Source organism: Cryptomeria japonica, chromosome 9, assembly GCF_030272615.1.
Source record: "Cryptomeria japonica chromosome 9, Sugi_1.0, whole genome shotgun sequence".
NCBI classification, from domain to species: domain Eukaryota; kingdom Viridiplantae; phylum Streptophyta; class Pinopsida; order Cupressales; family Cupressaceae; genus Cryptomeria; species Cryptomeria japonica.
In genome coordinates this window covers 449258588-449284798 of record NC_081413.1, presented here as the reverse complement: position 1 = coordinate 449284798, position 26211 = coordinate 449258588, and the positions used below count along the sequence as shown (strand labels likewise).

At 36.6% G+C, this 26211-nt stretch overlaps 1 protein-coding gene across 1 annotated transcript; it reads right to left on the bottom strand.

Moving 5' to 3' along the window:
• Positions 1–863: 863 nt before the first annotated feature.
• Positions 864–24567, bottom strand: LOC131858432 (uncharacterized). Its single transcript, XM_059211671.1, has 4 exons — positions 24321–24567; positions 23947–24146; positions 18232–18794; positions 864–1233 (listed from the first exon to the last, which is right to left on the bottom strand). Exons 1-4 carry the CDS (start codon positions 24565–24567, stop codon positions 864–866), a joined length of 1380 nt encoding a protein of 459 aa, XP_059067654.1.
• Between the last annotated feature and the right edge of the window lie 1644 nt (positions 24568–26211).

The following is a 26211-nucleotide window of genomic DNA, read 5'->3' as shown; positions in this document are numbered from 1 at the left end:
GAACTTGCACCATTTTATCTTTCAATTACAACAAAGGAATAGAAATCCTAATAGGTAGCCCGTGGCTCTCTCTTTCACAAAAAGAAGTAGCCAATTGTGTGATACCTCTAGGCTCTTTCGTATTCCACAATGTGTATCAAAAGGTAGGATTAGGACATGTTAGCCTAGTCTCGCTTTTTCCCCTACACATAATAGTGTTTCTCCAAAGGTTTTTTGATACTTTCTTTTTTGGCAGGAAGGTTTTTGGCTCATGGGATTTGGCACAGGGCTTTGGAAATTTTTTTCTTCTTCCATTGATATCAGGTATGGAGTCTACATTTGAAAATTATCTGATGGGTTTTTTTGGCAAATTGTCATATGGGCTCTATGCAAAACTGATATTATATGTGTTGTGACTGCATTTTATATGTGGTTTTGGGCAGGGTGTATAAATTGATCCGTTAGATACTATAGGTTTATTTTATGAGCTGTGACCAGAGGTTTTCTTCCCAAGGTTCTTTCCTCTAGTATGCTCTTTGAATCCTGTGTAAAAAATAAAAAATATTAATAAAAAAGTTTAGTGGAATAGTCCACTTTTATTGAAAAAAAAAAAAGTATTTATTTTAAATTTAAAATGATTTCAACACTTTCCTATAAATTATTAATGAGAATAATTCTTACTTAAGTAGCCCTAAATAAATATTACAAATATTGATTATAGTTTTTTATTACGGAACAAACAGGTTTTGAAGGGACCCAAAACCCTTTAACAAAGAACTACATTAAAAGTTACATAAAGATAAACAGGTCCAGTGCAGCCCCAGAGACAATAAAAAACTATCACAAAACCAAAAGCTAAGAAAGAGACAACAAAAGGACAAAAACTAGTACAAGTTCTTAAGGGCCTCTACAACCTCTGCTTCTAGCTGATTTATGTTCAATGCAATCTTCTTAAGCTCCTGAATGTCTTGATTAGCATATTTCTTCTTTAGGTTAGCCCTTGTTCTCTTGCATGGTCCCATTGTATCCTCAATCTTTTTATCCAGCACCTCCACATCCACTACAACACCTTTCTGGTGATTGGCTTCAAGCTTTCCAACCATGGCATTTATACTCTCAACCGAGATCTTAACCACTTTGTGACTGAAGGTAACAAGAGATATCAAGTTTTCAGTAACTTTTTGAAATTTGTTTTCCATTTTGCTTAGTCTTCCTTCAAAATCTTTCTTGAGTTTTTCCTCTAGTTGAGAAATCCTGCAGTCATAATCTTTCTTCAAAACACTGACTGTACCCACAGTCCTCTACGTTGAATCCACAATTGCCTTTATCTGATCCACCGTCCACTATTCATTAGTTTGAGAGTCTTTTTTATTGCTAATATCCCTCATTTTCACATTGATATCTTTAATTTCATGAAAGGCCCATTTAAACATCCTAAAATAATCAACATTTGCATCACCAACAACAACTAGAATATCATCATGATTCTCCCTTTCCATGTTGAGGAAAGGGGAATTGGCATTGAGCTCTTTCAGGAATGGGCGTCTACCACTTTAGCTCAACATCTGGACAAATATGTCTTAGAGTGATGGATGAGACGATAGCGAATCAAGATGTGATGTGGACATAGGGGAATATATGCCTCATTTAGCTTGGTGACCACTCTTCAAAGAAGACCTAGAACCTAAGTTCGAGCCTTCCAAATCCATGTTCTATTCTTCTTCCTCTAAGGAAAGACTGATATGATCCCCTTCCTCAAAATCACTCAAAGTTTTAGGAACCCTAGCTGAGGGGGAGGGTAGGATTTTAATGTATTCGTGAATGAGGAAAAGCAAGCCACTATGTAAAATAGGGGAGTTCTTTACCAGATTGAAGGGGAACAAAATTTTCTCTTTATGCCTAAAATGATTAAGCAACACAACATGATTCCCAAAGGCCCTAGTAAATCTGCCATCTATGGTAACATACCTCATCAAAACCACCAAAATAGAGCACCAAATGGATTTGATGTTAACCATATCGTAGCTGGTTTTGTCAAAATTTGCAAGCTTAGCCCTCTCCTTGTTTTTGGGGAATTTCTTGACTGCGGCATCCGCCATTTTCCTGTCCCTATAAAACTTCGCCCCTTCTATAGAAAGACCCATTACTTTAGCAATAATTTTCTCATCCATCTCAACCATTTTGCTTTCAATTTTTATTTTTCCATCTTTAAAACCCTTAGCAAATTTCTTAACTTCACATTTGCATGGGCACCATGTAATCTTTGTTGGCAAAAATAATGAAGGAAAGATGAGAAGGGGGGAGGGTGCGGGGGGGTGAATCAATTTTTATCATAATAACAAACTTAACCACAATCACAAATATGAATAACTACAACAACAACAAAGATAAGTAAAATGATAGCACAACACACAACACCAAGATTTTGACGTGGAAAACCCAGTTAAGGGAAAAACCACATTGGGAACCTACCCACAATAAGATGATACTCTGTAGTAGCATGTGAAAATATAACAATGGGCAATGCACCTACATTCAAGCTCACTACCTAGAGCTTATTGCTCAGAATATAATAATCTGGAAGGCTACAACCCTCAAGGAAAAAAAAAGTGAATTACAACAAGATTCAAAATACAATCTGGAAGGAATGACTAAAATGATAGAATTTGCTAATGCTTTAAGACTATTTTGGTTAAGCACATATGTCTGCTCTGCAACCCTCCAAAACTCTACTAAAAAACACTACCAAAGGATGAACTCCTTTATTCGCTCATACACTGCTTGTTGGATATTGTTGGTCATTGCTACTGCTAGGATATGTTGTTGTCATTGATGTCAACATATTCTTGTTATTTGCTTCGGTGATTATGAATTGGGAAGATCTTATGATCCAGTTTTGCAGTTTTGTTTTGTTGATCACTATTTTGTAGAGTTTAGTATTTCCTCCGGTATATTCTAGTGTAATCAAATCTTGAGCTGATTTTTTGGGATATTGTTTGGGATGGTCTTGTGTATCTTCATTTCAGATGGTACGTGATTTGGTTCTCTACAAGTTATCTTTCTTCATGATAGTTGTTGTTGTTTGAGTATTCCCGAGTTTCAGATGTTGATCGATGAAGATTTGATAAGTGGTGTTGGTGCAGCTATTATTGATGATTTTAACGTACTTGCTGGTGTTTCCTAGTCATGTGCTATTTGTTATGGTGATCTGCATTGATCGTTGTGTGAGTTTTTGTTGGTTTATATGAACCAGTGATGATTTTCATGTTATGCGGTTTTCCTGGTGGTGTAGCATGTTGCTATTGATCTTGGGATGATTTTCGATGGAGTTGATCATTTGGGAATTTGATTTAGGTCCATGTTATGTCATGTAAATCATTATATTGGTCTGGTGCTCGATCTTTGTATTATTTGATGTAATTTTGTTATTATGAGTTGAGGGTTTAGCTAAACTTCTTATCAAGGTTGATGATTTGTATAAATAGGTGATATTGTCATGTAATTAGTGTGTCGACATTGTGTGTACATTATTAGAGAGTGGTGTATATGTGATCAAGTGATTTATCCTTCAGTGTTGTGATTGTGGTGAGATTGGTGTTGCTGAGCAAACAACTGTGCTTAGTCGGAACTATAATCAGGCATTTGGAGATGCTATTCTTTCAGTTCACTTCTTTCGGATTGTAGTCCGAATCTTGTTGTAAATCAGTGAGACTTCCTTGAAGGTTGTTGCCTTTTGAGTCATTATTTTTTGAGTAGTGAGCTCTAAGCAGTGTGCCTGAATGCATGTGCATTCCCCATTATAATATTTCACATACTACTACACAATATCATCTTATTGCGGGTATATTCCCACCGTGGTTTTTCCCTTAGCTGGGTTTTCCACATCAAAATCTTGGTGTTGTGTGTTGTGCTTTCAATTTTCTTATCTGTCTTATTGTTGCAGTTTATCAGATCTATGTTTTGTGATTAAATTTGTTGATCTGGTGAAAACTGATTCACCCCCTCTCAATTTTCCCTCCTTGTTGTTGCTAACAATTGGTATTTGAGCTAGATCCACCATAAGAAGCCTAAACGCTTGAGGAGATCCATGATGGAAGCTCCAAGTGTTATCTTTAAGAAGGACAATCCGAGGTTTGATGGAAGTAACTATGCTATATGGAAGAATTGGATGCATGTGTAGTTGAAATGTCTTGGAGAAGATTACTGGAAGATTACAAAGAATACCTATTCTACTCCTACAAATGGACCATTTACTTCTGATGAGATCAAGGAAGATGATCATAATATTAGAGAGAAGGAAACATTGCTTAGTTCCTTGATTGATTCTGATATGACAAATGTAATGGGACTTCAGACCACACATGAGATCTAGGAAAATCTTGAAATCCTATATGAAGGTGATAAACAAGTGAATGTTGCTAAGTTACAAAGTTTGAAAGGAGATTATGAGATGTTGAAGATGGGAGATGATGAGAACATACACTCCTTCATGGCTAAGCTGAATGACCTTGTCTTGGGTATCAAATGTGCCGGTGGAACCCTTGAGGAAGATGAAATTGTTGCTAAGGTGTTGATATCCTTGCTTCCTTCCTATAAACATAAGTTTGTTGCTATTGATGAGATCCAGAGTTTGACTATAGTGACAAGAGATATGCTGGTTGGAAAGATTGATTCATTTGAGCTAAGAGAATTTGGAGAATCACATTGAAAGTCTAAGACATCAATTAGAGCATCAACATCAGTATCCAGAAAGCAAAAATTATAGAACACGAGATGCCACTGAGAGGGGGGGTGAATCATTGGTTATCAATATTTTCAACCTTTTAAACTTGACTATGTGTACCAGTTAGCAGATCTAACACAAAGTGAATATATCGGTGAGATAGGGGAAGAGATCAGAATGCAAGCACATACAATGACACATCACATAACAACGTATATACGAGGAAAACCCAATATGGGAAAAACCTTGATGAGAAATCTTGCTGGAGTCTACTACTCCAATCCAGCCTCACAATAAACAAATGTTACAATGTTTAGGGCACCAACCCAAGGAGCACCAACCCCTAACTGTTTATGGGCACCATCCCAAAGGAGTACCAACCCCTGCACCGAGCACCAAATCAATGAATACAATGAGTGTTATCAAATCAATAAAAATGGTAATAACCTTGTTGCAAATGTGTTTTGTAACTCTCACAAATATCTCTTCACCGGTTCACCTCTTCTTTGTTCTCTGTTGGTTCTCTGCTCACCTTCTCTAACTCTTCCTCTACTTTGTCTTTGTCTTGTCTAACCTTTTCTCACTCTCTCTGTGCTCTCCTTTTCTCACTACTACTACCTTGTAGGTTTAGACTCTACTGGTTGGATGCATTGTCAGACTATGCACATGTTTACTAGTTACTCTGTTTACTTATTAAACCCTTCTATGTTCTCTATCAGTTCTCTACTGACATTCACTTTGTGCCACTTCACTCTTTTTTGCCTTCTTACCGGTTCTAACACTACCGTTTCACTTGAATGCTATAATATTTAGCAGCTTACCGATTACTTTGACCTCACCGGTTCAACATTCTATTAAACCCTCTTACTAGTTAAACCCTTCTTACTGGTTCACCTTCAAATGTTCAGTCACTTATCTCTTCTTAGTTAGATCAACTCTCTATTTGCACTCTTTTCCTACAACTGGCCTCCTAGCATTTGGCAACATCAATCAACTAAGGTCTTTGGTCAGCATATTTATATTTGAGCTTTCCCACCAAGATGGACATTGAAACTTGGTGCATTAGGGTTTCTTCATCAACCATGAGGCATACCAAATCCAATCAGATCTTGTTCTTGGGATTGACCACCCGCAATAGATCACTCAACTCACCCAATTGTCTTCCTTCCAGTACATGTTTTCTATACTTAGCAACCTGCAAACCGATCACCGACCCTGCATCTATCCATCACATTAAATGATCTGGCTATTTCCTACTCCAAATCAGATCTACAACAGGATGTCCTTCATTGATCATTGCATCACAGATCTATTCATTTCAGTCTGCATTGAGTCGCAAAGCTTTGCAATCAACCTGTGATATTTGTAGTCTGTATTAAATATGGACTTAGTCAGCAACAACCTCACTGATGCACCATTCAATTACCACTATACATTCACCACTTGGAGACTATGTGTCAACTCTTTTAGCATCCACCTTAGTCCACTTTGTCGATTCAGGCAAAGGCACTGACCAAAGACATACTATCAGTATACACCTACCGGTTCATCTTACCTTATGGCTTACACTAATCGGTTAACCTTCTTTCTGGCTCTTCTCTATCCTGTCGGTTAGGTCATGATGACATAGATAGCTCCCAGTTCAAAGTTCATCACTTTACTATTCACATCTCCATCTGAAGAGAGTCCTTCACTTTGTCTCTTTATCAGCTTACCGGTTGCCTTACATACCTGCATACCAAACCGATATTCATTCTCCTCCACAAAGTACATATCAGTCAATTATTATGGTTCACCAAACTTGATGCAATTTCAGTCACAAACAAATGCCAATGTTATGAATATTTATTCTGAACCGCAACACCTAGATCCTCTCAAATTATCCATACCGGTTGCTTGAATAGGACTTTGTTCCTATTTATTGGTTGACAGCTCATCTGACTGCATACCGGTAACATCCTTGATGACTCCATGCCATTAATCTTCAACTTGTTAGGAACTGAGAAGGACAACTAAGAGGGGGGGTGAATCAGTTGTCAATAAATTATAACTGAAAACAAATTATTTCAGCTTAAAATTCAGTGTCAGTAAAACAAATTAACAATTATAGTAATACCAATACAGCTTAATGCATGAAACAAAAAGAAAAACACATCCACAACACATGACACAAATATTTAGATGTGGAAACCCTGTAAGGGGAAAAACCACGGAGGGAAACCTTACCCACAATCAGATGATACTACTGTTGGCATTTTGATGATGTTTTGATTGTCACTGATGGACACACACTTTATTGATTATGGACACACACTTTCTTGATGTATGAGTTATGCTCAACCGGTAATTGTTCCAACTGGTATTGTGTATTATTGAATGTATAGTCTTTAGACTTGGTATTTTGCAGAAGATGTTTACCAGTCATAGATTGACTAAAGAGCTCAAGCAGTATGGAGACCCCAAGTGGTTCGAGGAGCTCAAGCGGTATGAAGGACCCAAGCAGTAGTTAACTTTTGATCGGAACACAATGATCTACCAGTCTTGATTTTTGACAAACCGGTAATTGGTATATTGTATTAACCGGTATTACTCTATGATGATTTACCAACTAGTATTTCTGTAATGTGTGATGAGTTATCATCCACTAACACTTTGGCGGTGATTTTGTGTCGTGTTATCAAATGTGTCTAGATGCACTAAACCTAGGAATTTGTAGTCTAATCCTATTGGACCGACATGAAATCAGTTTCCTTTATAAGGACATCATGTCTAGGGTTTGTATGTATGGTGTGTAAGAGATCTGTGATAGAAAAGGTTATGTGCGATCATTGTAGAGCATATTAGGTCTATGTAGAGTGTGAAGATATTGAAGACTGGAGTAATGCTGAAATGCATTAACAATGTGTTGTCAAGGATCTAACCAAGCATACTATGCTAGTATCTAGATCACTCACTTGTTGATTACTCACATCTTCAACAAGTCTAAAATCTTTAACTGGGTAGGCCTAGAAAAGCCTTTGTAAATCCTCTAACAAGGTGGCTCACAACTGTGGATCCGAAATCCTTTAACAAGGTAGTCTTTAATAGGTCTTATCTCCTAACAGAGATCTAGATTCCTAATAGGATCTGTTCTGGTGAAGAACATAATTTGACCTTAACTAGTCTGGTTTCTATTATGCAGATAGCTACTTGTGAGTTTCTACTCACTATGGTTTTTCCCATTTGGGTTTCCACATCAAATATCTTGTGTTATGGTGATTGTGCTCTTGTGGGTGAATGCTTTATTTTCTATTTGGTTTGCATTTATCTTAACCAGTTTATTAGCAAATCTATTGTATCAGTAATCTACTAAATTATTCAAAAGTTTGTTTACAGTATTTTTTGGTATACTAATTCACCCCCCCTCTTAGTATTCATTAATTGGTATTAGAGCCAACCTTTCTATAAGTCTAACCACTTGGAAGGAGATATGGGGGAATACAGTGTGAGGGAACTTACTCATCGCCTCACTCAGACTGAGAGAGCCTATGATGAACTCAAAGTCAAGTATAAAGCCTCTTTGGCCAAAAGAAGAGAGCATGTTGAGAAACTGATGGAACTTACTAAAAATAGCTCTTCTGATGAAGTAGACATGGATGCCCTAGTTGAAGAAGTGGAAAAATTGAATGAATCTAAAGCCAACTTGAGAAGAGAGTTGGAAGGACTGACTATCAGAATGAGTCAGGGCCTTGAGAATAGGAGGAAGTTGAAGATCTGGTAAAACACAAAGATCATGAGATCTCCAAGCTAAAGCAAGAAATCAGTACCCTTACCGCTCACCTCCAAGAGAGTAAAATGGAAAAAGAAGAAATGCAAGGTCAACTAAACATGGCTATTTCTAAGAATATAACCTTGATGGAATCTAATGCTGCTATTTCCAAGGAACTTACTGAGTGAAAGGAGATACTTGCCAAATTCAATCAGAGTACTGCTAAGTTAGAGCAAAAGCTAGAATCGGCAAAACTGGTAAAGAATACCACTGGACTTGGTTTCTCTGGGTATGAGGAAAGTGAGACCTCTGTAACAAAAGTTGAAGCCTCAAAGAAGCAACCGACATCTAAGGATAAAGGTAAACAAAAGTTTAAACCTGTTTGCTCTAATTGTCTCAAAGAAGGACATACTGCTTATGTGTGTAGAAGCAAGGCCTACAACAATTTTCCTTATTTTCTAAACAATAAGCATAGATCCAATAGATTCAATGGAAACCGTTATGTATGCAACAAGTTTGGGCATAGAGAATTTGAATGCAGGTTTGTTTTGCACACCACTGGGAGATACCCTCCAAGGACTCAAGGAGTTATCCCAGAACCTTTTGTGAACCGGAATCCCAACTGGTACAATATCTATGACCATCGGTTAGGAGGTTATCAAGCGGAAACTAGTTGGAGAGCAACCTGTTTGATCTGTCATGGTAGCGGTCACACTACTACAACATGCAGAAGGAAGAATGGAAGTATGAATAATGGACCATGGAGAACACCTGGAATGATATGCTATCATTGCAACAAACTGGGACACATTGCTAGAACTTGCAGACTGAGAAAGAACCTATTGGATGATATACCAATCACTCTAGAAGAGAAGATTGATGTTGAAACAGTTCAAGCAAGAATGAATAAAACATGGAATAATAAATCTAAAGAAGTGTCACAGGATGAACCAGTTTCTACACCTAGTGTGGAAGTCTCTAAATTGGTAAACTGAGCTTCAGAAAAGCTTAGGGGGAACATATCGGTGAAATATTTTGAACCCCTGGTTTATATCATTAAAGACCTTAACTAGTATATGTTACCTATCAATCGACAAAAGACTAGAAGCAGTAAAAGGCAAAATTAGGGTTTGTGCCCTAACGGTGATGCATTTATCATGGTAGGTAAAAAGTCTGTTTAAAAGGATTTTGGTCATCATTTTCACTTATCTGTTTTTGAGCAAAGAATTTTCAAGAGAAGAGCAACAAAGAGTGATTTGTCTAGCGATTCAAAGTGAATTCAAAAATCTTGCAAAGGAATCAAGAGATCATTTTCAATCTATCAAGTGAAGAACACTAAGCGGTAATATAGCAATCGAAGTGGTGTATTATGAGCGACATTGCCAAACCCTAAATCTCGGATTGTGAAGGTATTTCTTGAATTTCTTTCTTATCATGGCTTCTTCATCGCACTCTAGTTCTAGTGCACCTATAGATTCAGTTGAATTTATTCAAAAGAAAATGAAATACAATTCCCTATCCCAAATACCCATCAGAGTTATTGTTGAGGAAGATATTTCAAGGTATATTGATTGTAAATTGGAAGACCTAGGATCCCTAGTGATTCATTCCTAGCTAAGCCTGTTCTATGGGGATGATAAGAAGATCAAACTGGAGTACAATGTCCTTGAGAAGATGAAACTGCATAATGTGGTACATTTTCTGGAAGAGTTCACAAAAGATCATATTAGCATCATCCTCAACAGAGTACATGGTGGTAAGATGTACCTCAAGCGTACACATGACATCACATTGGAGGTAATTCATGCTGTCACCAGTTTCTACAATATTGGTGAGGTACCAGCTCTAAGGAAGGTCACCAAAATGGAAATGACCAAGCTCACCGGTTCTATGAGTGACCAATGGGAAATGACCATCAACACCATCAAAGATGATCTGGTGAAATATGCTTGCATGGTGATTGGTTACCAGATATTTTATGCCAGCAGAATGAATTCGGTCCCTACTGCTACGGTGAATGTCGCTTATAGAATGATCAAGGAAGACACTAAATTTGATCTCTCTACCTATCTACAGAAGCAATTGCTATTGAACCTGAAGTCCATCAAATAGGGTAATGCTCTAAGATTCAGGTTTGGACAACTTCTGGTCGGCTTATTCTTCTACTTTCAAGGTTATTTCCCTAGAGTAGGTGACGTGCAATGGTCTGCTGACTTGTTGGTCTCCAGACAAATCAAGCAAAGTCTACAAATAGTGGGAACTAGATATCCCGAGGTTCTTAACAAACATTTTGATGAATTCAAGCAGAAAATGAGCCAGAGAATGAGAATATCTGATGATATTGTGAAGAGTATAAAGATGACATCTGCTTCACAATAAAGGTAGATGAATGCATAATGGAAGTGGTGGAACCGAGAAAGGAAGTAGTTGAACCTATGGGTTATTAAGTGGTGAATGACATGCTGATCGGGTATGCCTCCACCCTACTTGCCTCACCACTGGATGTGAAGAAAAAGAGAACCGGTACCTACTTGGAGAGGGTAACACCGGTTGAAGAACCAAAATAGAAAAAGGACAAAGCAGTGCCATCGGTATCTACATCGGTTACATCTACAAGTCCAAAAGTGACCAAGCGATCACTTGCTAAGAAGAAACCTGAGGTTGTTCCAACAAAGGTATTTGAGAGGAAGCGGAAAACCAAAACTAGCTCATTGAAGTCAAAGGATACTGAACTGGAAATTCAACCAAAGAAGACAAGACAATCAAGCAAGAAGGAAAAGTCTACCGGTAATGTGCCTGCAACATTAGCACTGGTAAATATAGACATTCCTCTTATAAGACAATGACACATTGTCAAAGGACTATAAAGAATATTAAGAGGAAAGTGCTTGATGATTTAAAGGAGTATTTTGATGATTTTACTGATAGTGAGAAAGAAGAAGTAGACCAGGAAGTCATCAAATATTTATGTGTTAATGATCAGACATCATCAGAGATTAGATCAATTACAACAAATTCTTTGTACAATTCTTTGGATAATAAATGATGCATTGCTATTGAGAAAGAACAGGAGATCAGGGAGAAAATTTTTGCACAATACTTTCCTGATGCTTCAAATTCAGAATTATTTGAGATAATGGATAAAAACAAAGGCCTTTTCTTCATGAGAAGGAGAAGACTCAAACTCCTAGAAGGCAAAGCCTCTGAAGTGGAAAAGGACACACATTTACATGCTAAAGTTGGTGTAAGGTTACACCAAGTACCTGAAGCCAATATGAAGGTTGAACAAGAACCTAACCTACCATCAAGCAAACCGGATGAGGCATTTGATAGTGAAGGGGAAAGAGTGATAGAGAAAATTAACACTATTGATGTTGATGCTTTAGATATTGAGGATGTCACTTCGGACAAAGAGAAATAGGATAAGGAACAAGCTGAGAAAGAAAAGTAGGACAAAGAACAAATGAAGAAAGAGATACAAGATAAAGAAAAAATAGAAAAAGAGAAATAGGAGAAGGAAAAAACTGAAAAAGAGAAACATGACAAAGACGTAGAAAATAAGAAAGAGGAAGAGAAAAAGAAAGAGGTAGAAAAGAATAAAGAGGAAGAGAAAAAGAAAGAGGAAGAAAAGAAGAAAGAGGAAGAGAAGAGGAAAGAAGAGGAGAAGAGAAAAGAAGAGGAGAAGAGGAAAGAAGAGGAGGAGAGGAAAGAAGAAGAGAAGAAGAAAGAAGAAGACAAGAGGAAGGAAGAAGAAAGGAAGAAGGAGGAAGATAAGAAAAAAAATAGAAGAGGAGAAGGAAGCAGAAAAGAACAAACAAGCGGGGACTCCTAAGGAAACCAGTGGTCAAGCCAAACAGGTTGATACCACCAGTCCTATTGATCTTCAACCAACAAATGAGTTTGAGATACTTCAAAGCATCAAACTTGCATAGGAAAGACTGGAAGCATTGTGGAGGAAGAAGGAACAAGATGTCATACAAACTGTGGTTGACACCCTTACCAATCTGATTCCTGGTACCAACCTCCCTAGTATTGATTCCTCTCTATCCAAGCTTAAACTTCTGTGTACCGTTGTGGAGGACCAATTACAATTCTTGGAAGATGTTGGTAGAGCCTCTACCAAGAAGAATCATGAAAAGGCACTCAACACTACCTTAGTCAAGAAAATGAATGAGCTCCGGACTCAAGTAGTGAAACAACAAAAGGATATCAGTGTTGCTATGGATGAGGGAAAATTACTTTTGAGTAAAATCTGTCAACCTCATCTATTTTGTGATGATGTGCTAAAACAGAAAGATAAACTCCAATCGGAGTTACAAGAATATATAAGCAACTTCAAGATGCCATATGATTCCTTCACTACATATGGGCAAACAATTCATCATTATCAGCTTCAAACTACCAAGATGGAATCAGAAATCTCTGTCTAGACCGGAGATTTGCAGGAGCTTCAACTGGTCTTATTGCCAAGACTACAGATTCTTCATAAATGTTTTCTCAATCTGGAAGCCATCACGATAACTCAAGAGATTAGTACCATTGATGCAATGGAAGAACTGGTATTCCATATGTAGACTAAAAGTGAGGTTGCTACTTCATTACATGAGTCATGGATATTGGCCATGAAAACTTTTATGCAGGATTTTAAATCTATTTTTGATAAGTTCCATTCCTTATTGTCATGAACATTTACTCTATTTTTTATATATAAGGAAACAAGGGTTATTTTGTATTACTTTGTCATTGTTGGCAAAGGGGGAGTAGTGTACATTAAAATTTTGGTGAATGTTACCATTTCATGTATACTTTCATGTTACCACTTTGGGGAGTAGTGTACATTGTAATTTCTGCAAAAGGGATAGTGTATATGCTAAGGGGGAGTAATTTTGATTATGGCATTTTTGTTGTAAAATCACTTAGATGTCAAAAATTTTCTAAGTGTTGCCATCAATGCCAAAGGGGGAGATTGTTGGCATTTTGATGATGTTTTGATTGTCATAGATGAACACACACTTTCTTGATGATGTACACACTTTCTTGATGTATGAGTTATGCTCAACTAGTCATTGTTCCAACTGGTATTGTGTGTTATTGAATGTATAGTCTTTAGACTCGGTATTTTGTAGAAGATGTTTACCCGTCACAGATTGACTAAAGAGCTCAAGTGGTATGGATACCCCAAGCAGTTCGAGGAGCTCAAGCAGTATGAAGGACCCAAGCGGTAGTTAACTTTTGATCGGAACATAATGATCTACCACTCTTCATTTTTGACAAACCGGTAATCAGTATATTATATTAACCGGTATTACTTTGTGATGAGTTACCAACCAGTATTTCTATAATTTGTGATGAGTTATCATCCACTGACACTTTGGCAATGATTTTGTGCCATGTTACCAAATGTGTCTAGATGCACTGAACCTAGGAACTTGTAGTCTAATCCTGTTGGACCGACATGAAATCAGTTTCCTTTATAAGGACATCATGTCTAGGGTTTGTATGTGTGGTGTGTAAGATATGTGTGATAGAAAAGGTTATGTGTGATCATTGTAGAGCAGATTAGGTCTGTGTAGAGTGTGAAGATATTGAAGACTGAAGTAATGCTGAAATGTATTAACAATGGGCTATCAAGGATCTAACCAAGCATACTGTGCTAGTATCTAGATCACTCACTTTTTGATTACTCACATCTTCGACAAGTTTGAAACCCTTAATCGGGTAGGCCTAGCAAAGCCTTTGTAAATCCTCTAACAAGGTGGTTCACAACTTTGGATCTGAAATCCTTTAACAAGGTAGTATTTAACAAGACTTATCTCCTAACATAGATCTAGATTCCTAACATGATCTGTTCTGGTGAAGAACATTGTTTGACCTTAACCAGTTTGGTTTCTATTATGTAGATAGTTACTTGTGAGTTTTTGCTCACTGTGGTTTTTCCCATTTGGGTTTCCACATCAAATATCTTGTGTTATGGTGATTGTGCTCTTGTGGGTGAATGATTTGTTTGCTATTTGGTTTGCATTTATCTTAACCGGTTTATCAGCAAATCTATTGTACCAGTTATCTGCTAAACTGTTCAAAAGTTTGTTTATAGTATTTTGTGGTATACTAATTCACCCCCTGCTCTTAGTATTCATCAACTACTACAGATAGTAAGTGAATACAATAAGGGGTATGCACATGCAGAAAGGTCAATGACCTAGAGCTCACTGCTCAATCACAAAATAGGAGTCACACTAACTACAATTGGATGGTGAAATCCAATAACAATGTACTTCTTCAATATAGCATCAAAAATGTTGGATTCAGTACTGGTTTAAGCTTTGACCTTGAGTGCCAAACACCTTCATAACATTTCCTTCAACATTCAGATAATATCTGCGTGATTCGCACAAGGATCTTCTTATTTTTTCTCTTGATAATGATCTTCAAATAAGATCTTACAATTATTTATACAAAACCTAAGACCTCATCATTAGGTCGTCTCTCTAAAGATATTAAATTTACAAAATAAGTCTTGATGCAATGCAATATGTTGACCTCAATACATTTACACATTATCCAATCAATAAACCATTTCCAAAGCATGTCATGCTGATCTGGAACATGATATCTTGTACCATTCCATAACCTAGACCTATCTGCCAGTTAAGGCAAATATGTGAACCCAATTAGTCCAATAAGAAAAAAACCAAATGAAAACATCCAATCCATGTCTTCGACATAACCAAATGATCTCCAGATGATAACAAGTCATCATCAACTTCTAGAGGTGCCGATGAAACATATACCGGTGATTGTGCATAAGCCAATATCCATATCGGGACCATAATGTGTTGCTTCAACAAGAAACCAATATAACCAGTTTGCCAAATCAACAATGTAGACCTCCAGAAGGATAAGTGTTGACATCAATGTCAATGACAAAACCAATGCAACACATGACAAAGTCATCCATAATACCAACACAAATGTCACCAACAGTGGTAACACCAATCTCCATCTGTATCTTGGTATATCTCGATGTCTACAAGGCTAAACCTTTCCTTTTTCTTCATTAGCTCGGATGTCATATCAATTGGTTTTCCACAATGGCAAACTCATCACTTCTTATTCTTCCTCTTCTGTCCTGGTAGGTCATCATGCCTTCTCAAACAGTTATAATGCATTCCATGCATGTTGTGAGATAAGTTAAGCATTACCAGTAACTCATGGGAGTATGTGGACTGAAGCACTTAAGCTCCCAACACCCAGTGGGAGTGGATCCTTTTCACATGCTCATTCTAATTCCAGCATTGCACTAGCATGACTTTACTGAGATTGACAAAACATATCTTCAAACAAACATATGACCTGGTAACCTTCCCATATGTCTTCCTTTCTATCTTGAGGTAGCACACTTTATATCAGACTCCTCTTCATTTTGTGATAACATCTTCATCTTGTGGGAGTCCAGTTGTATGGCATTAAAAAAACTACATATCAGTTGCCTACCCTTCTTCATTAGTTCAATCTTTCTTTTTCACCAGTCACATGCTTGTCAGTTGGAAACAACACACTTCCAACACATCACTCACTGGTTGACATACCATACTGGTCTCCAATACTTACTCATTGGTTAATACCCCATACCAGTTGACATCAATGACAACACAATGCCAACAATCTCCCCCTTTGGCATTGATGTAAACACATGTAGTATCCAATATACTATAGATTTTCTCTCCCCCTTTGACAACAATGGAAAAGGGGACTGACAAAACTTTCTACCGGTTGTTTCTCCCCCTTTGACCATTATACTCTGCATCCTCTCATCTAGGAACACATGAGATAGAGGGCTCAGACACCAACTTGATACCAATTACATATACCAATTTGATACCAACTATATATTATCCCCATATGTAGGTAACTCTTTTCTTTTGTCATATAGGTTGAGAACTTCTTCTCCCTTGTTGTAGGCAACTCTCCTTAAACCATAGATCTCAGGTCTTCTTTGTATGTCAGGTACTAGATCGGGGCTCCAATCTGCACCTTGTACCGGTAGAGTTGAGCATATGTGATTTGATGAAGGTCTTCCACTTCCATGATATCCATCACAACTTGTGACATGATCTTACATGACCACAATGCCAAACCACATCACAATCATGTCAACCATCAAACCGGTTGCCCCATAATTATGCATGCATGTAAGGTCAGCTACTAGACCAACACATTGTCATTCAGGACTTCTATAATATCTCCTAAGACATAATTTCATCATTCCAAACCACAAGAGTCACTGCAATGATCTCGTAACACATTGACTCACATAATCTGCAATACTGGTTAATATCCATACTGGTAGCATACTATACATACCAGTTTACTATACCAGACCAATATCTCTAACGAAACACTTTTTCCACTAACATCCATCTTCTTGAGTCAAATGCCTCTGATGCCAAATTGCAATTTAAACCATCCATTGACACATGTAACATTAATCCATCTCATATATATAGATATGTAGCCAAGGCACTAACTACACATACTGTCATTTCCTCTTCTGCCTTATACCAACAACAACTTGTCCTTCCATTTGTCCTTTTCAAAATTTGGGGGTGAATGATGTGTTCAACGTGTATCTCCCCCTAAATTCCCACATCTCCTTTAAGCCTTAGGAGATATCATATGTGCATTGAATGCATAGTGCCTTCCAATGGTCATATTCTCTTGCTTGTTTTTCCATACATGCTTGGTCTCCTTCCTTTTCTCATTTCTAGCCTTTGGAGTAGTGCTGACTTCCTTTTTCTGATTGGTCCTTTCTCCAAAAACATTGTTGTAGTAGAAGACTATGTTCATGCCAAACAACAGATTTGAGGACCTTTTATTAAACCGATTTGATCTTCTTCTCCAAACCATGTCATTGTGACCAATAGATTGAACAAAAGAGTTTCTTGACATTCTAGGAGCACTTCTGATTTTGCTCCATGAAAAACTTTGTCTCTCATTAATTCTATTATCTCTTCCATGCTGACCATAGTTTCTATACCTTGCAATTTTATTGGAAGAGAAGGTGGAAGGGCTTCCCTATATTTGAAAAATCTTTTTCCTACACTCATGATTTCTATGGCCAAGACCATTACATCTTTGACAAACTAAATTTTTATTTCTAGGAAAAACATTTTGTCCCTTCCTGGACCTCTATTTACATTCATCTGCCCCCCGACCATAATCTTTGCATGAAAAATAGTAACCAAAGAAAGAGGGCTTATGACTTACAAATTTATTCTAACAAACATGAGATGATCTTACCGATTTGGCTTCTCCATTTCTACTTCTCCTAGGATTGTTCTTGAGCTATCTGGTTTCCATAGTCCTTTCATCCAATCCCTTCCTTTTCTGCACTTGTCTTTACTTGGGAGAAGCAACATTTCTCTGTCTTCCACTAGCAGGAGGTCTTCTAGACTATCTTCTTATGTCCTTGTTTCTAATAAATCCATATTCTATCAGCATTCCTTTCCCTTTTGGATCAACACTATTTCTTCTTGCAGCAGCAGTCTTCATCCTCATGTGTTCACCAATTGTAGTTAGGTCAACCTTCTTCCTAGGAGAATTAATGACTATGAATGTCTGTCCTTTGTTATCTCCACTTGAGGAGACAAACTGAATTTCTTTGTTGCAGACAACCTTGCTTGTGGAGCACTCACCGGAATCATATCCAACTCCTTAGGTGTCCTTAGAGTATTTTTTTTTGTTCAACATTTTATCCAAGGCTTTAGAGTTGCCTTCATACCAGATCCTCACCTTGAGCTCATCTTGGCAATTCTCAAGGTCTTTTCTGAGATTCTCTATTTCACCTTCTAGCTTCTTATATTCTTTATCCTTGGCCTCTAGCTTTGATTTTGTTTCTTCATTTATATTCTTGGCATCTTCTAGTTGAGTTTTCAACTCTGAGATACATTCCTCAGATTCATCAAGACATTTGTTCAACCGGTCTTGTTCCCCTATAGAAGCATTATTATACTTTTTGAATTCTTTTCTCACTTTAGTAAGTTCATCAAGTGCACTCACTAGTTCTTCTTCAAGATCTACCTTAGCTTTAGCTTCTTCATCACTACCAAACACATCTTGTTGGTAGGATTGATCTATGTTATCCCTTTCTGATGTATTCATCTTAGTGTGAGTCTCTTGAGCCATGAAGAGATGAGTTTCCTCCTCATCATTGCTGCAATAGCTAACTGGTCTAGATCCATCATCTTCATGTTCATGTGCCTCAATTCTCTTCTTTCTCACACAAATTGGTTCAACAGTGCTAGGTCCATTTCCATATAGCTTCTTCAGTCTATCCCACAAACTCTTTGAAAAATTACACACTAGAAAGTCCACCGAGTATAGCTTTCATTGCTTTAGCATTGCATTCATATCTTCTTTTTGCTTCAGGATCGGTAGGATGACTAGCAGGACTAGAAAACCCATTTACAACATGTTGGCATTACACACTCTAATGAGAATTGTAGGCGATTGAAGGTATTGTCTTTGATGGAAACCTTGCAAACTTATGGCACCAGTAGGCACTAGCACCGACAGACTCTACACCGACAGAGAGTTCATCGATAGTGACAAGAATATTTACTAGCACCCTAGCCGATCGGATTTTGATTATTGTATATTGTATTTAATTGTGATATCTTTTTGTAAGATGACATGGCATATTGTAATAAGACTCATATATAAGTATAAGATCTTGTAGATCATTTTGTAGAGAGATGATAGGATGGATGTGTAGAGTGAATACTAGGGAAGATCTTGTAGAAAAGTTTATAGTTATTGTATGAGCTTCAACCGATACTGAACCTGGCATAGAAGATGCTTTTTATAGAAATACATTATATTGGATTCTCATAATCCATTTTGTAAGTTAGTCAAACTTTTTTTTGTATTTGAGTAGTGAGCTCTAGGTAGTTGGCCTTCTTAAATGTGCAGGAAGACTATTGTAAGTAATATCCATGCATTGGCCAGTGAGTGAATATTGTGGGTCACAAATCCCACCGAGGTTTTTCCCACACTAGGTTTCCTCACCAAAATCTTATGTTATGGTGTGCTTTATATGTTGTGTTTATTGTTCATATTTACTGCATTAATTCTTATTTACTGGTACATTGTTTTAGAATGCAAATTACTTAATAAGGTAAGAAAATATGCAAACCGGTTAGATACTGATTCACCCCACCTCTCTCAGTATCTTTGGGAATCCTAGCAATTGGTATCAGAGCGTGATCATCTAATTTCAAAAGCCTAACAACTTGAGGGAGATTCTGACACCAATACAGATGGAAAACTTGAGAAAGCAATTGGAAATAGCTCTTGTAGATTATGATGTAGAAAAGTTGAAAAATATCAAACTTGAAGATGATCTGAAGACTGCACATGAATTCATTCAAGGACTTCAGGAGAATCTCACTATTGCTAGAAACAAAAGAAGAGAACTTCATAAGAAGATACAAAGTGATGATGATGAAAAGGAAACTCTTAATGATCTTGTAAGCAAGATGAGGCAAGAAAACATGACCTTGATGAATGAGATGCAAGACATGACTATGAGATTTTGTAAAGACATTGAAGACAAAAAGAAGAATGAAGATGACTTGACTAGGAGACTCAATGATGTTGGAAATGAAAATATAAGACTCAGTCATCAAAATGATACGTTGAAGACAAATCCAATTCACATGGAACATGATAAAACTAAACTTATGAGACAGAAGGAATTTTTGGAAAGTGAGTTAGCTACTGCAAATCAATACAAAGAGAAATTCAAGAAAAGTTCAGAAGAACTTGATGGTATGCTGAAAAGTCGCAAACCTAATGGAGACACTAATGGACTTTGAATTGAAGTTGGTGAAAGCTCCCAAACTGCAAACATTCATGATCACAACAAACTGGTAAGACAACCTAATGCCTATAAATTTAATGGGAAATGGTTTAACTGTAACAAGTATGGTCATAGAGAAAATCAGTGTAGATCTAGAAACTATCAAAATACTAATACACCTGCTGGTCAATGTTCCAAATGCAACAAAATTGGTCATAATTTAGAAAATTGTAGAATGAATGTAAGATGTAATTTTTGTGGAAGATTTGGATACCTATCTAATCAATGCATAACACATACTGGCATAGGATATGTAAAAGATATTCAAAAGAACAATGTGACATGTTATGCTTGTAACAAGATTGGACATATTGCAAAATTTTGTAGAAGTAAGACATCACCAGTAAATAAAAAATGACCCATTTTTAAAGGCAAAGAGAAGGTTAATGAGGTAAAGAAAGAATTTTCAAAACAATGGATTAGAAAGAGAGATCAAAATGTTGATGAAACTATTCCTTCACCGGTAGAACAAAGTATTACTCCACTGGCAGAAGATTCTTTATCTAACTGAAAAGAAAACTTTTGGGGGTATGGCATCAAATTGAAAATCATGCAAGTTTACCCTCTATTGATGGTGAGAAGATGAACTTGTTCTTTACCGACAGATGTGTTAAGTTTCACTTAACTGACAAGCATTTATTGTGGTAGTTGAAGGAAAAGACATTATAAATAAGTGTTTTTCACTCTTTTTCACTCACCAAGCATTCAAATTTCCTAAGAGCACAAAAAACCCAAGCGAAGGAATCCACCTCAAGAAGTGAAGAAAAGATCTTTCAAGCATCCAAACCTAAAAGGCAGATTAAGGTATTTATCAATGGCTTCCTCCTCTGCTCCTAAATTCATTGCAAACCCTACTATTATTGAAGTAGTTAAATGCCCTAGGCCCGTATTCAAGATCATTCCTGAAGTAGAAAAATAGGATGATACCCTAGGTGAATTTTCTAAAATCCCTAAAGGAGTTGCATATGCAGAAGACCCAAGAATTTACATACATTTCCATATTGAGGAACTAGGTTCAGATGAAATAGTGAAAATGTATAAAAATGTGATTTGTGATGAAATTGGAATTGTAAAACTGGAACATAAGGTTATTGAAACCATAGGTTTTGTGGAAATCCTTGACATCCCAAAATTTCCTAAGGAAGTTGTGAGGATTGTACTCAGTAGAGTTCATGGAGAATTCTTCTTGTTAGACTCTATCCATAAGATTACAAAAGAAGCAGTTAAGGCTGTGACTGGCTTAGCTTCCACTAGTAGCAGGCCAGATAAGACCAAGAAAGTTTCAAACAACACTATGATGACTTTAACTGGTGCAACCTATGATAGCAAATCCTTGAGAGTTATTGATGTGAAAGATGACAATGTTAGATTCATTAGCATGATCTTACAATACAAAACCACACATGCTAACTGACTGAACTCAGTTTCTAGTCTATGTATCAAGAGTGCATATGATATGGTCAACAATAATGCTAAAATAAATGTATGTGAGTGGTTGAAATATTAATTAATTGATAATTTGAAGAAAATCAAAGGAGATAAGAAAGGTACTTTTAGATTTGGCAATCTTCTTGTATGCCTAATGCTATATATTACAAAATAAGTTCTCAGTATAGGCAGGAAAGAATTTGGTTATGACATACCGGTAGGTAAACAACTGCTAGATATCTTCACCTGCATGGGAATAGACAGGGAAAACAAAATAACTAAATATTTCCAAGCATTTAAGGCTAAAATGAAGACTAGGGAAAGGTTACCTCAGAGTATTGTAGACAAGTATCAAAAAGAAATTTGTTTTGTAATCAAGAAAGATGAGATCTGGATGGAAGAAATGCTTCCTAGAACTATTTGGGTGACAAAGATGGGTTATGAGGCTGATGTGAACATTATTGAGACATATGCCAAAGCCCTACTTGAAGCCCCTAGAGAACTAGAGGAAAAGGTGTTTGGTAATGCTGAAACCATTGAAAGTGGGGTGCAAACACTGAAACAGAGAAAGAGAAGGGATAAATATATCCGAAGTGCATCTAAACAGGTGAAAGAAATCAAGGAAAATGTAATGAATATCATTGGTATCAAAGAAAGTGACTTGGAAGGGTTACAACCAGAAGCTCACATCTCACCACTAGCAGACAACACCTTAAACATTCCCCAAACTAAACCAAAAAAAAAGTGATCATGAATGATCATTTCACATGCCAAATGAATTGAATAACGTTTTTAAAATAAAGTCAAAAAATCTAGAAGCAGCGTACGTGGTCCCAAATATTTTTTATGCATACTTTTGCAGGCGCATGCTTGTAGGCGATAAGACAAATTGATAGAGACTTTATTAATGATTAACACTAAGCATTATATAATACAAGATATATCATAATTTGATTATTAAGTTTACCTAACAATATCTTATCGATGAAATGATCATAGCTTAAATATCATAATTTGAAAAGATTGATTTAACTTAAACGTTGCACGTTGTACATTGTTGAAAAGATCTTACGGACGGATGTATTGATGAATGTAATTATGAGATTCATTGATGATGAGTTGGACGTTAGCAATAGCAAATTATTTGTAAGGATTGGTGGGGAAGATGCAAGATTGCACTTGAGCTACTTTATTAAAAAACTATCGGCAATCTCCTTGTACACACAATTATTTCTATTATAGTAGAAAAGGACAAGAGAGTTTTTTATGGGTTGTTTGGAAAAATGATTTGTTTTGTTTTTTAATGAAGCAACATAGTTATTTTTATTATTCTAAAAATAGTATTGGTCAAGGTGATTAATATGGTTATTTTCATTTTTAGAGAAGGGTATAAAATCATACATAGAATACCATTATCACTACTTGCAGACAACACCAACTCCTGAAAAGTGGATCGAGATACAACACATACATTATAACATGTCCTCCAAGTTGCAACACTAGAAATATCAATGTGAAAAAATAAAGAGCATTTTTTAGACCAATTTTGACAAACAACTAGACAATCAACCAACTACAATCACCAACCATATTAACTCCAATAAAAGGACCTAAAGAGATGGGAGTATAATATACACAAAGCATAAACATTATATCCAAGTCCACAAGACCATATCATCAAATGCGGAGGAATCCCAAGCATTCTTCTCAGCACATATCAATACATAAATCTACTCCAACTTGCTTTACCAAACTTTCCCAAACCAAAGTATATTAAAAAAATCACCTTTTGATTCAGTATAATATCTTCATTATTTTTTCATGCATCTAATCCTTGTATTAATATCTCATCATGCTATCATTTCCATTAGCTACATTGTCAACATCATCAAGTGTATCAGCATACTCACTGTAGACATCAAACACCAAGATGGTGGACATCCATAGATCATCTACAACCAATAACCATATATTATTTACATTCCTCTCTTGATATAAATCATGCAAGACATGATGACAACAATGATGATAACCTTGCTTGTGGAGCACTCACCGGAATCATATCCAACTCCTTCGGTGTCCTTGGAGTATTTTCTTGTTCAACATTTTATCCAAGGCTTCAGAGTTGCCTTCATACTAGATCCTCACCTTGACCTCATCTTGGCACTTCTCAAAGTCTTTCCTGAGATTCTCCATTTCACTTTCTAGCTTCTTATATTCTTTATCCTTGGCCTCTAGCTTTGATTTTGTTTCTTCATTGATCTTCTTGGCATCTTCTAGTTGAGTTTTCAACTCTAAGATACATTCCTCAAATTCTTCAAGACATTTGTTCAACCGGTCTTGTTCCCCTAGAGCAACATTATTATACTTTTTGTATTCTTTTCTCACTTTACTAAGTTCATCAAATGCACTCACTAGTTCTTCTTCAAGATCTACCTCAACTTTAGCTTCTTCATCACTACCAAACACATCTTGTCGGTAGTATTGATCCGTGTTATCCCTTTTTCATGTGTGCATCTCACTGTGAGTCTCTTGAGCCATGAAGAGATGAGTTTCCACCTCATCATTGCTATAGTAGTTGACTAGTCTAGATTCATCATCTTCATGTTCATGTGCCTCAATTCTCTTCTTGCTCACACAAATTAGTTCAACAGTGCTAGGTCCATTTCCATATAGCTTCTTCAGTCTGTCCCACAAACTCTTTGAAAATTTACACTTATCCATCTTTGAAGAAACATCACTAGAAAGTCCACTGAGTATAGCTTTCATTGCTTCACCATTGCATTCATATCTTCTTTTTGCTCCAGGATCTGTAGTAGGACTAGAGAACCCATTAACAATCTGTTGGCATTACACACTCCAATGAGAATTGTAGGTGATTGAAGGTATTGCCATTGATGACAACCTTGCAATCTCATGGCACCAGCATCGATAGACTCTACACCGGCAAATAGTTCATCGACAGTGACAAGAATATTTACTGGCACCCTAGCCGACAGGATTTTGATTATTGTATATTGTATTTAATTGTGATATCTTTTTGTAAGCCGACATGGCATATTCTAATAAGTCTCATATATAAGTATGATATCTTGTAGATGATTTTGTAGAGAGATGATAGGATGGATATGTAGAGCGAATACTAAGGCAAATCTTGTAGAAAGGTTTATAGTTATTGTATGAGCTTCAACCAATACTGAACCTGGCATAGCAGATGCTTTTTGTAGCAGTACATTATATTAGATTCCCATAATCCATTTTGTAAGTCAATGAGACTTCTCATTGTATTTGAGCAGTGAGCTCTAGGCAATTGGCCTTCATGCATGTGCAAGCACACTATTGTAAGTAACATCCATTCATTAGCCAGTGAGTGAATATTGTGGGTCACAAATCCCACAGAGGTTTTTCTCACACTGGGTTTCCTTGCCAAAAATATTTTATTATGGTGTGCTTTCTATGTTGTGTTTATTGTTCATATTAAGTACATTAATTCTTATTTACCAGTACATTGTTTTGGAATGCAAATTAGGTAATAAGGTAAGAAAATCTGTAAACCAGTTAGATACTGATTCACCCCCCCCCTCAGTATCTTTGGGAATCCTAACAATTGGTATCAGAGATTATTCCTCTATTTTCAAAAGCCTAACAACTTGAGGGAGATTCTGACACCGATACAGATGAAAAACTTGAGAAAGCAATTGGAAACAACTCTTGCAGATTATGATACAGAAATGTTGAAAAATATCAAACTTGAAGATGATCTGAAGAGTGCACATGAATTCATTCAAGGACTTCAAGAGAATCTCACTATTGCTAGAAACAAAAGAAGAGAACTTCATGAGAAGATACAGAGTGATGATGATGAAAAGGAAACTCTTAATGATCTTGTAAGAAAGATGATGCAAGAAAACATGACCTTGAGGAATGAGATGCAAGACATGACTATGAGATTTTGTAAAGACATTGAAGACAGAAAGAAGAATGAAGATGACTTGACTAGGAGACTCAATGATGCTAGAAATGAAAATATAAGACTCAGTCATGAAAATGATATGTTGAAGACAAATCTGATTCACATGAAACATGATAAAATTGAACTTATGAGATAGAAGGAATTTTTGGAAAGTGAGTTAGCTATTGCAAATCAACATAGAGAAATTCAAGAAAAGTTTAGAAGAACTTGATGGTATGCTAAAAAGTCAAAAACCTAATGGAGACACTAATGGACTTGGATTTGAAGTTGGTGAAAGCTCCGATACTGCAAACAATCATGATCATAGCAAACTGGTAAGACAACCTAATGCCTACAAATTTAATGGGAAATGATTTAATTGTAACAAGTATGGTCATAGAGAAAATTAGTGTAGATCTAGAAACTATCAGAACACTAATACACCCACCAGTCAATGTTCC

Bases quoted from the DNA above. Each gene is read 5' to 3' on its own strand.
- LOC131858432 (XM_059211671.1), bottom strand. From the start codon at position 24,567: ATGAAAGCTATACTCAGTGGACTTTCTAGTGATGTTTCTTCAAAGATG. The intron at 24,147-24,320 runs GTGAGATGCACA...ATGTTGCTCTAG, and splicing joins CATGGCTCAAGAGACTCACA to GGGAACAAGACCGGTTGAAC. The intron at 1,234-18,231 runs GTATGAAGGCAA...TTATGACTGCAG, and splicing joins GAGCTCAAGGTGAGGATCTG to GATTTCTCAACTAGAGGAAA.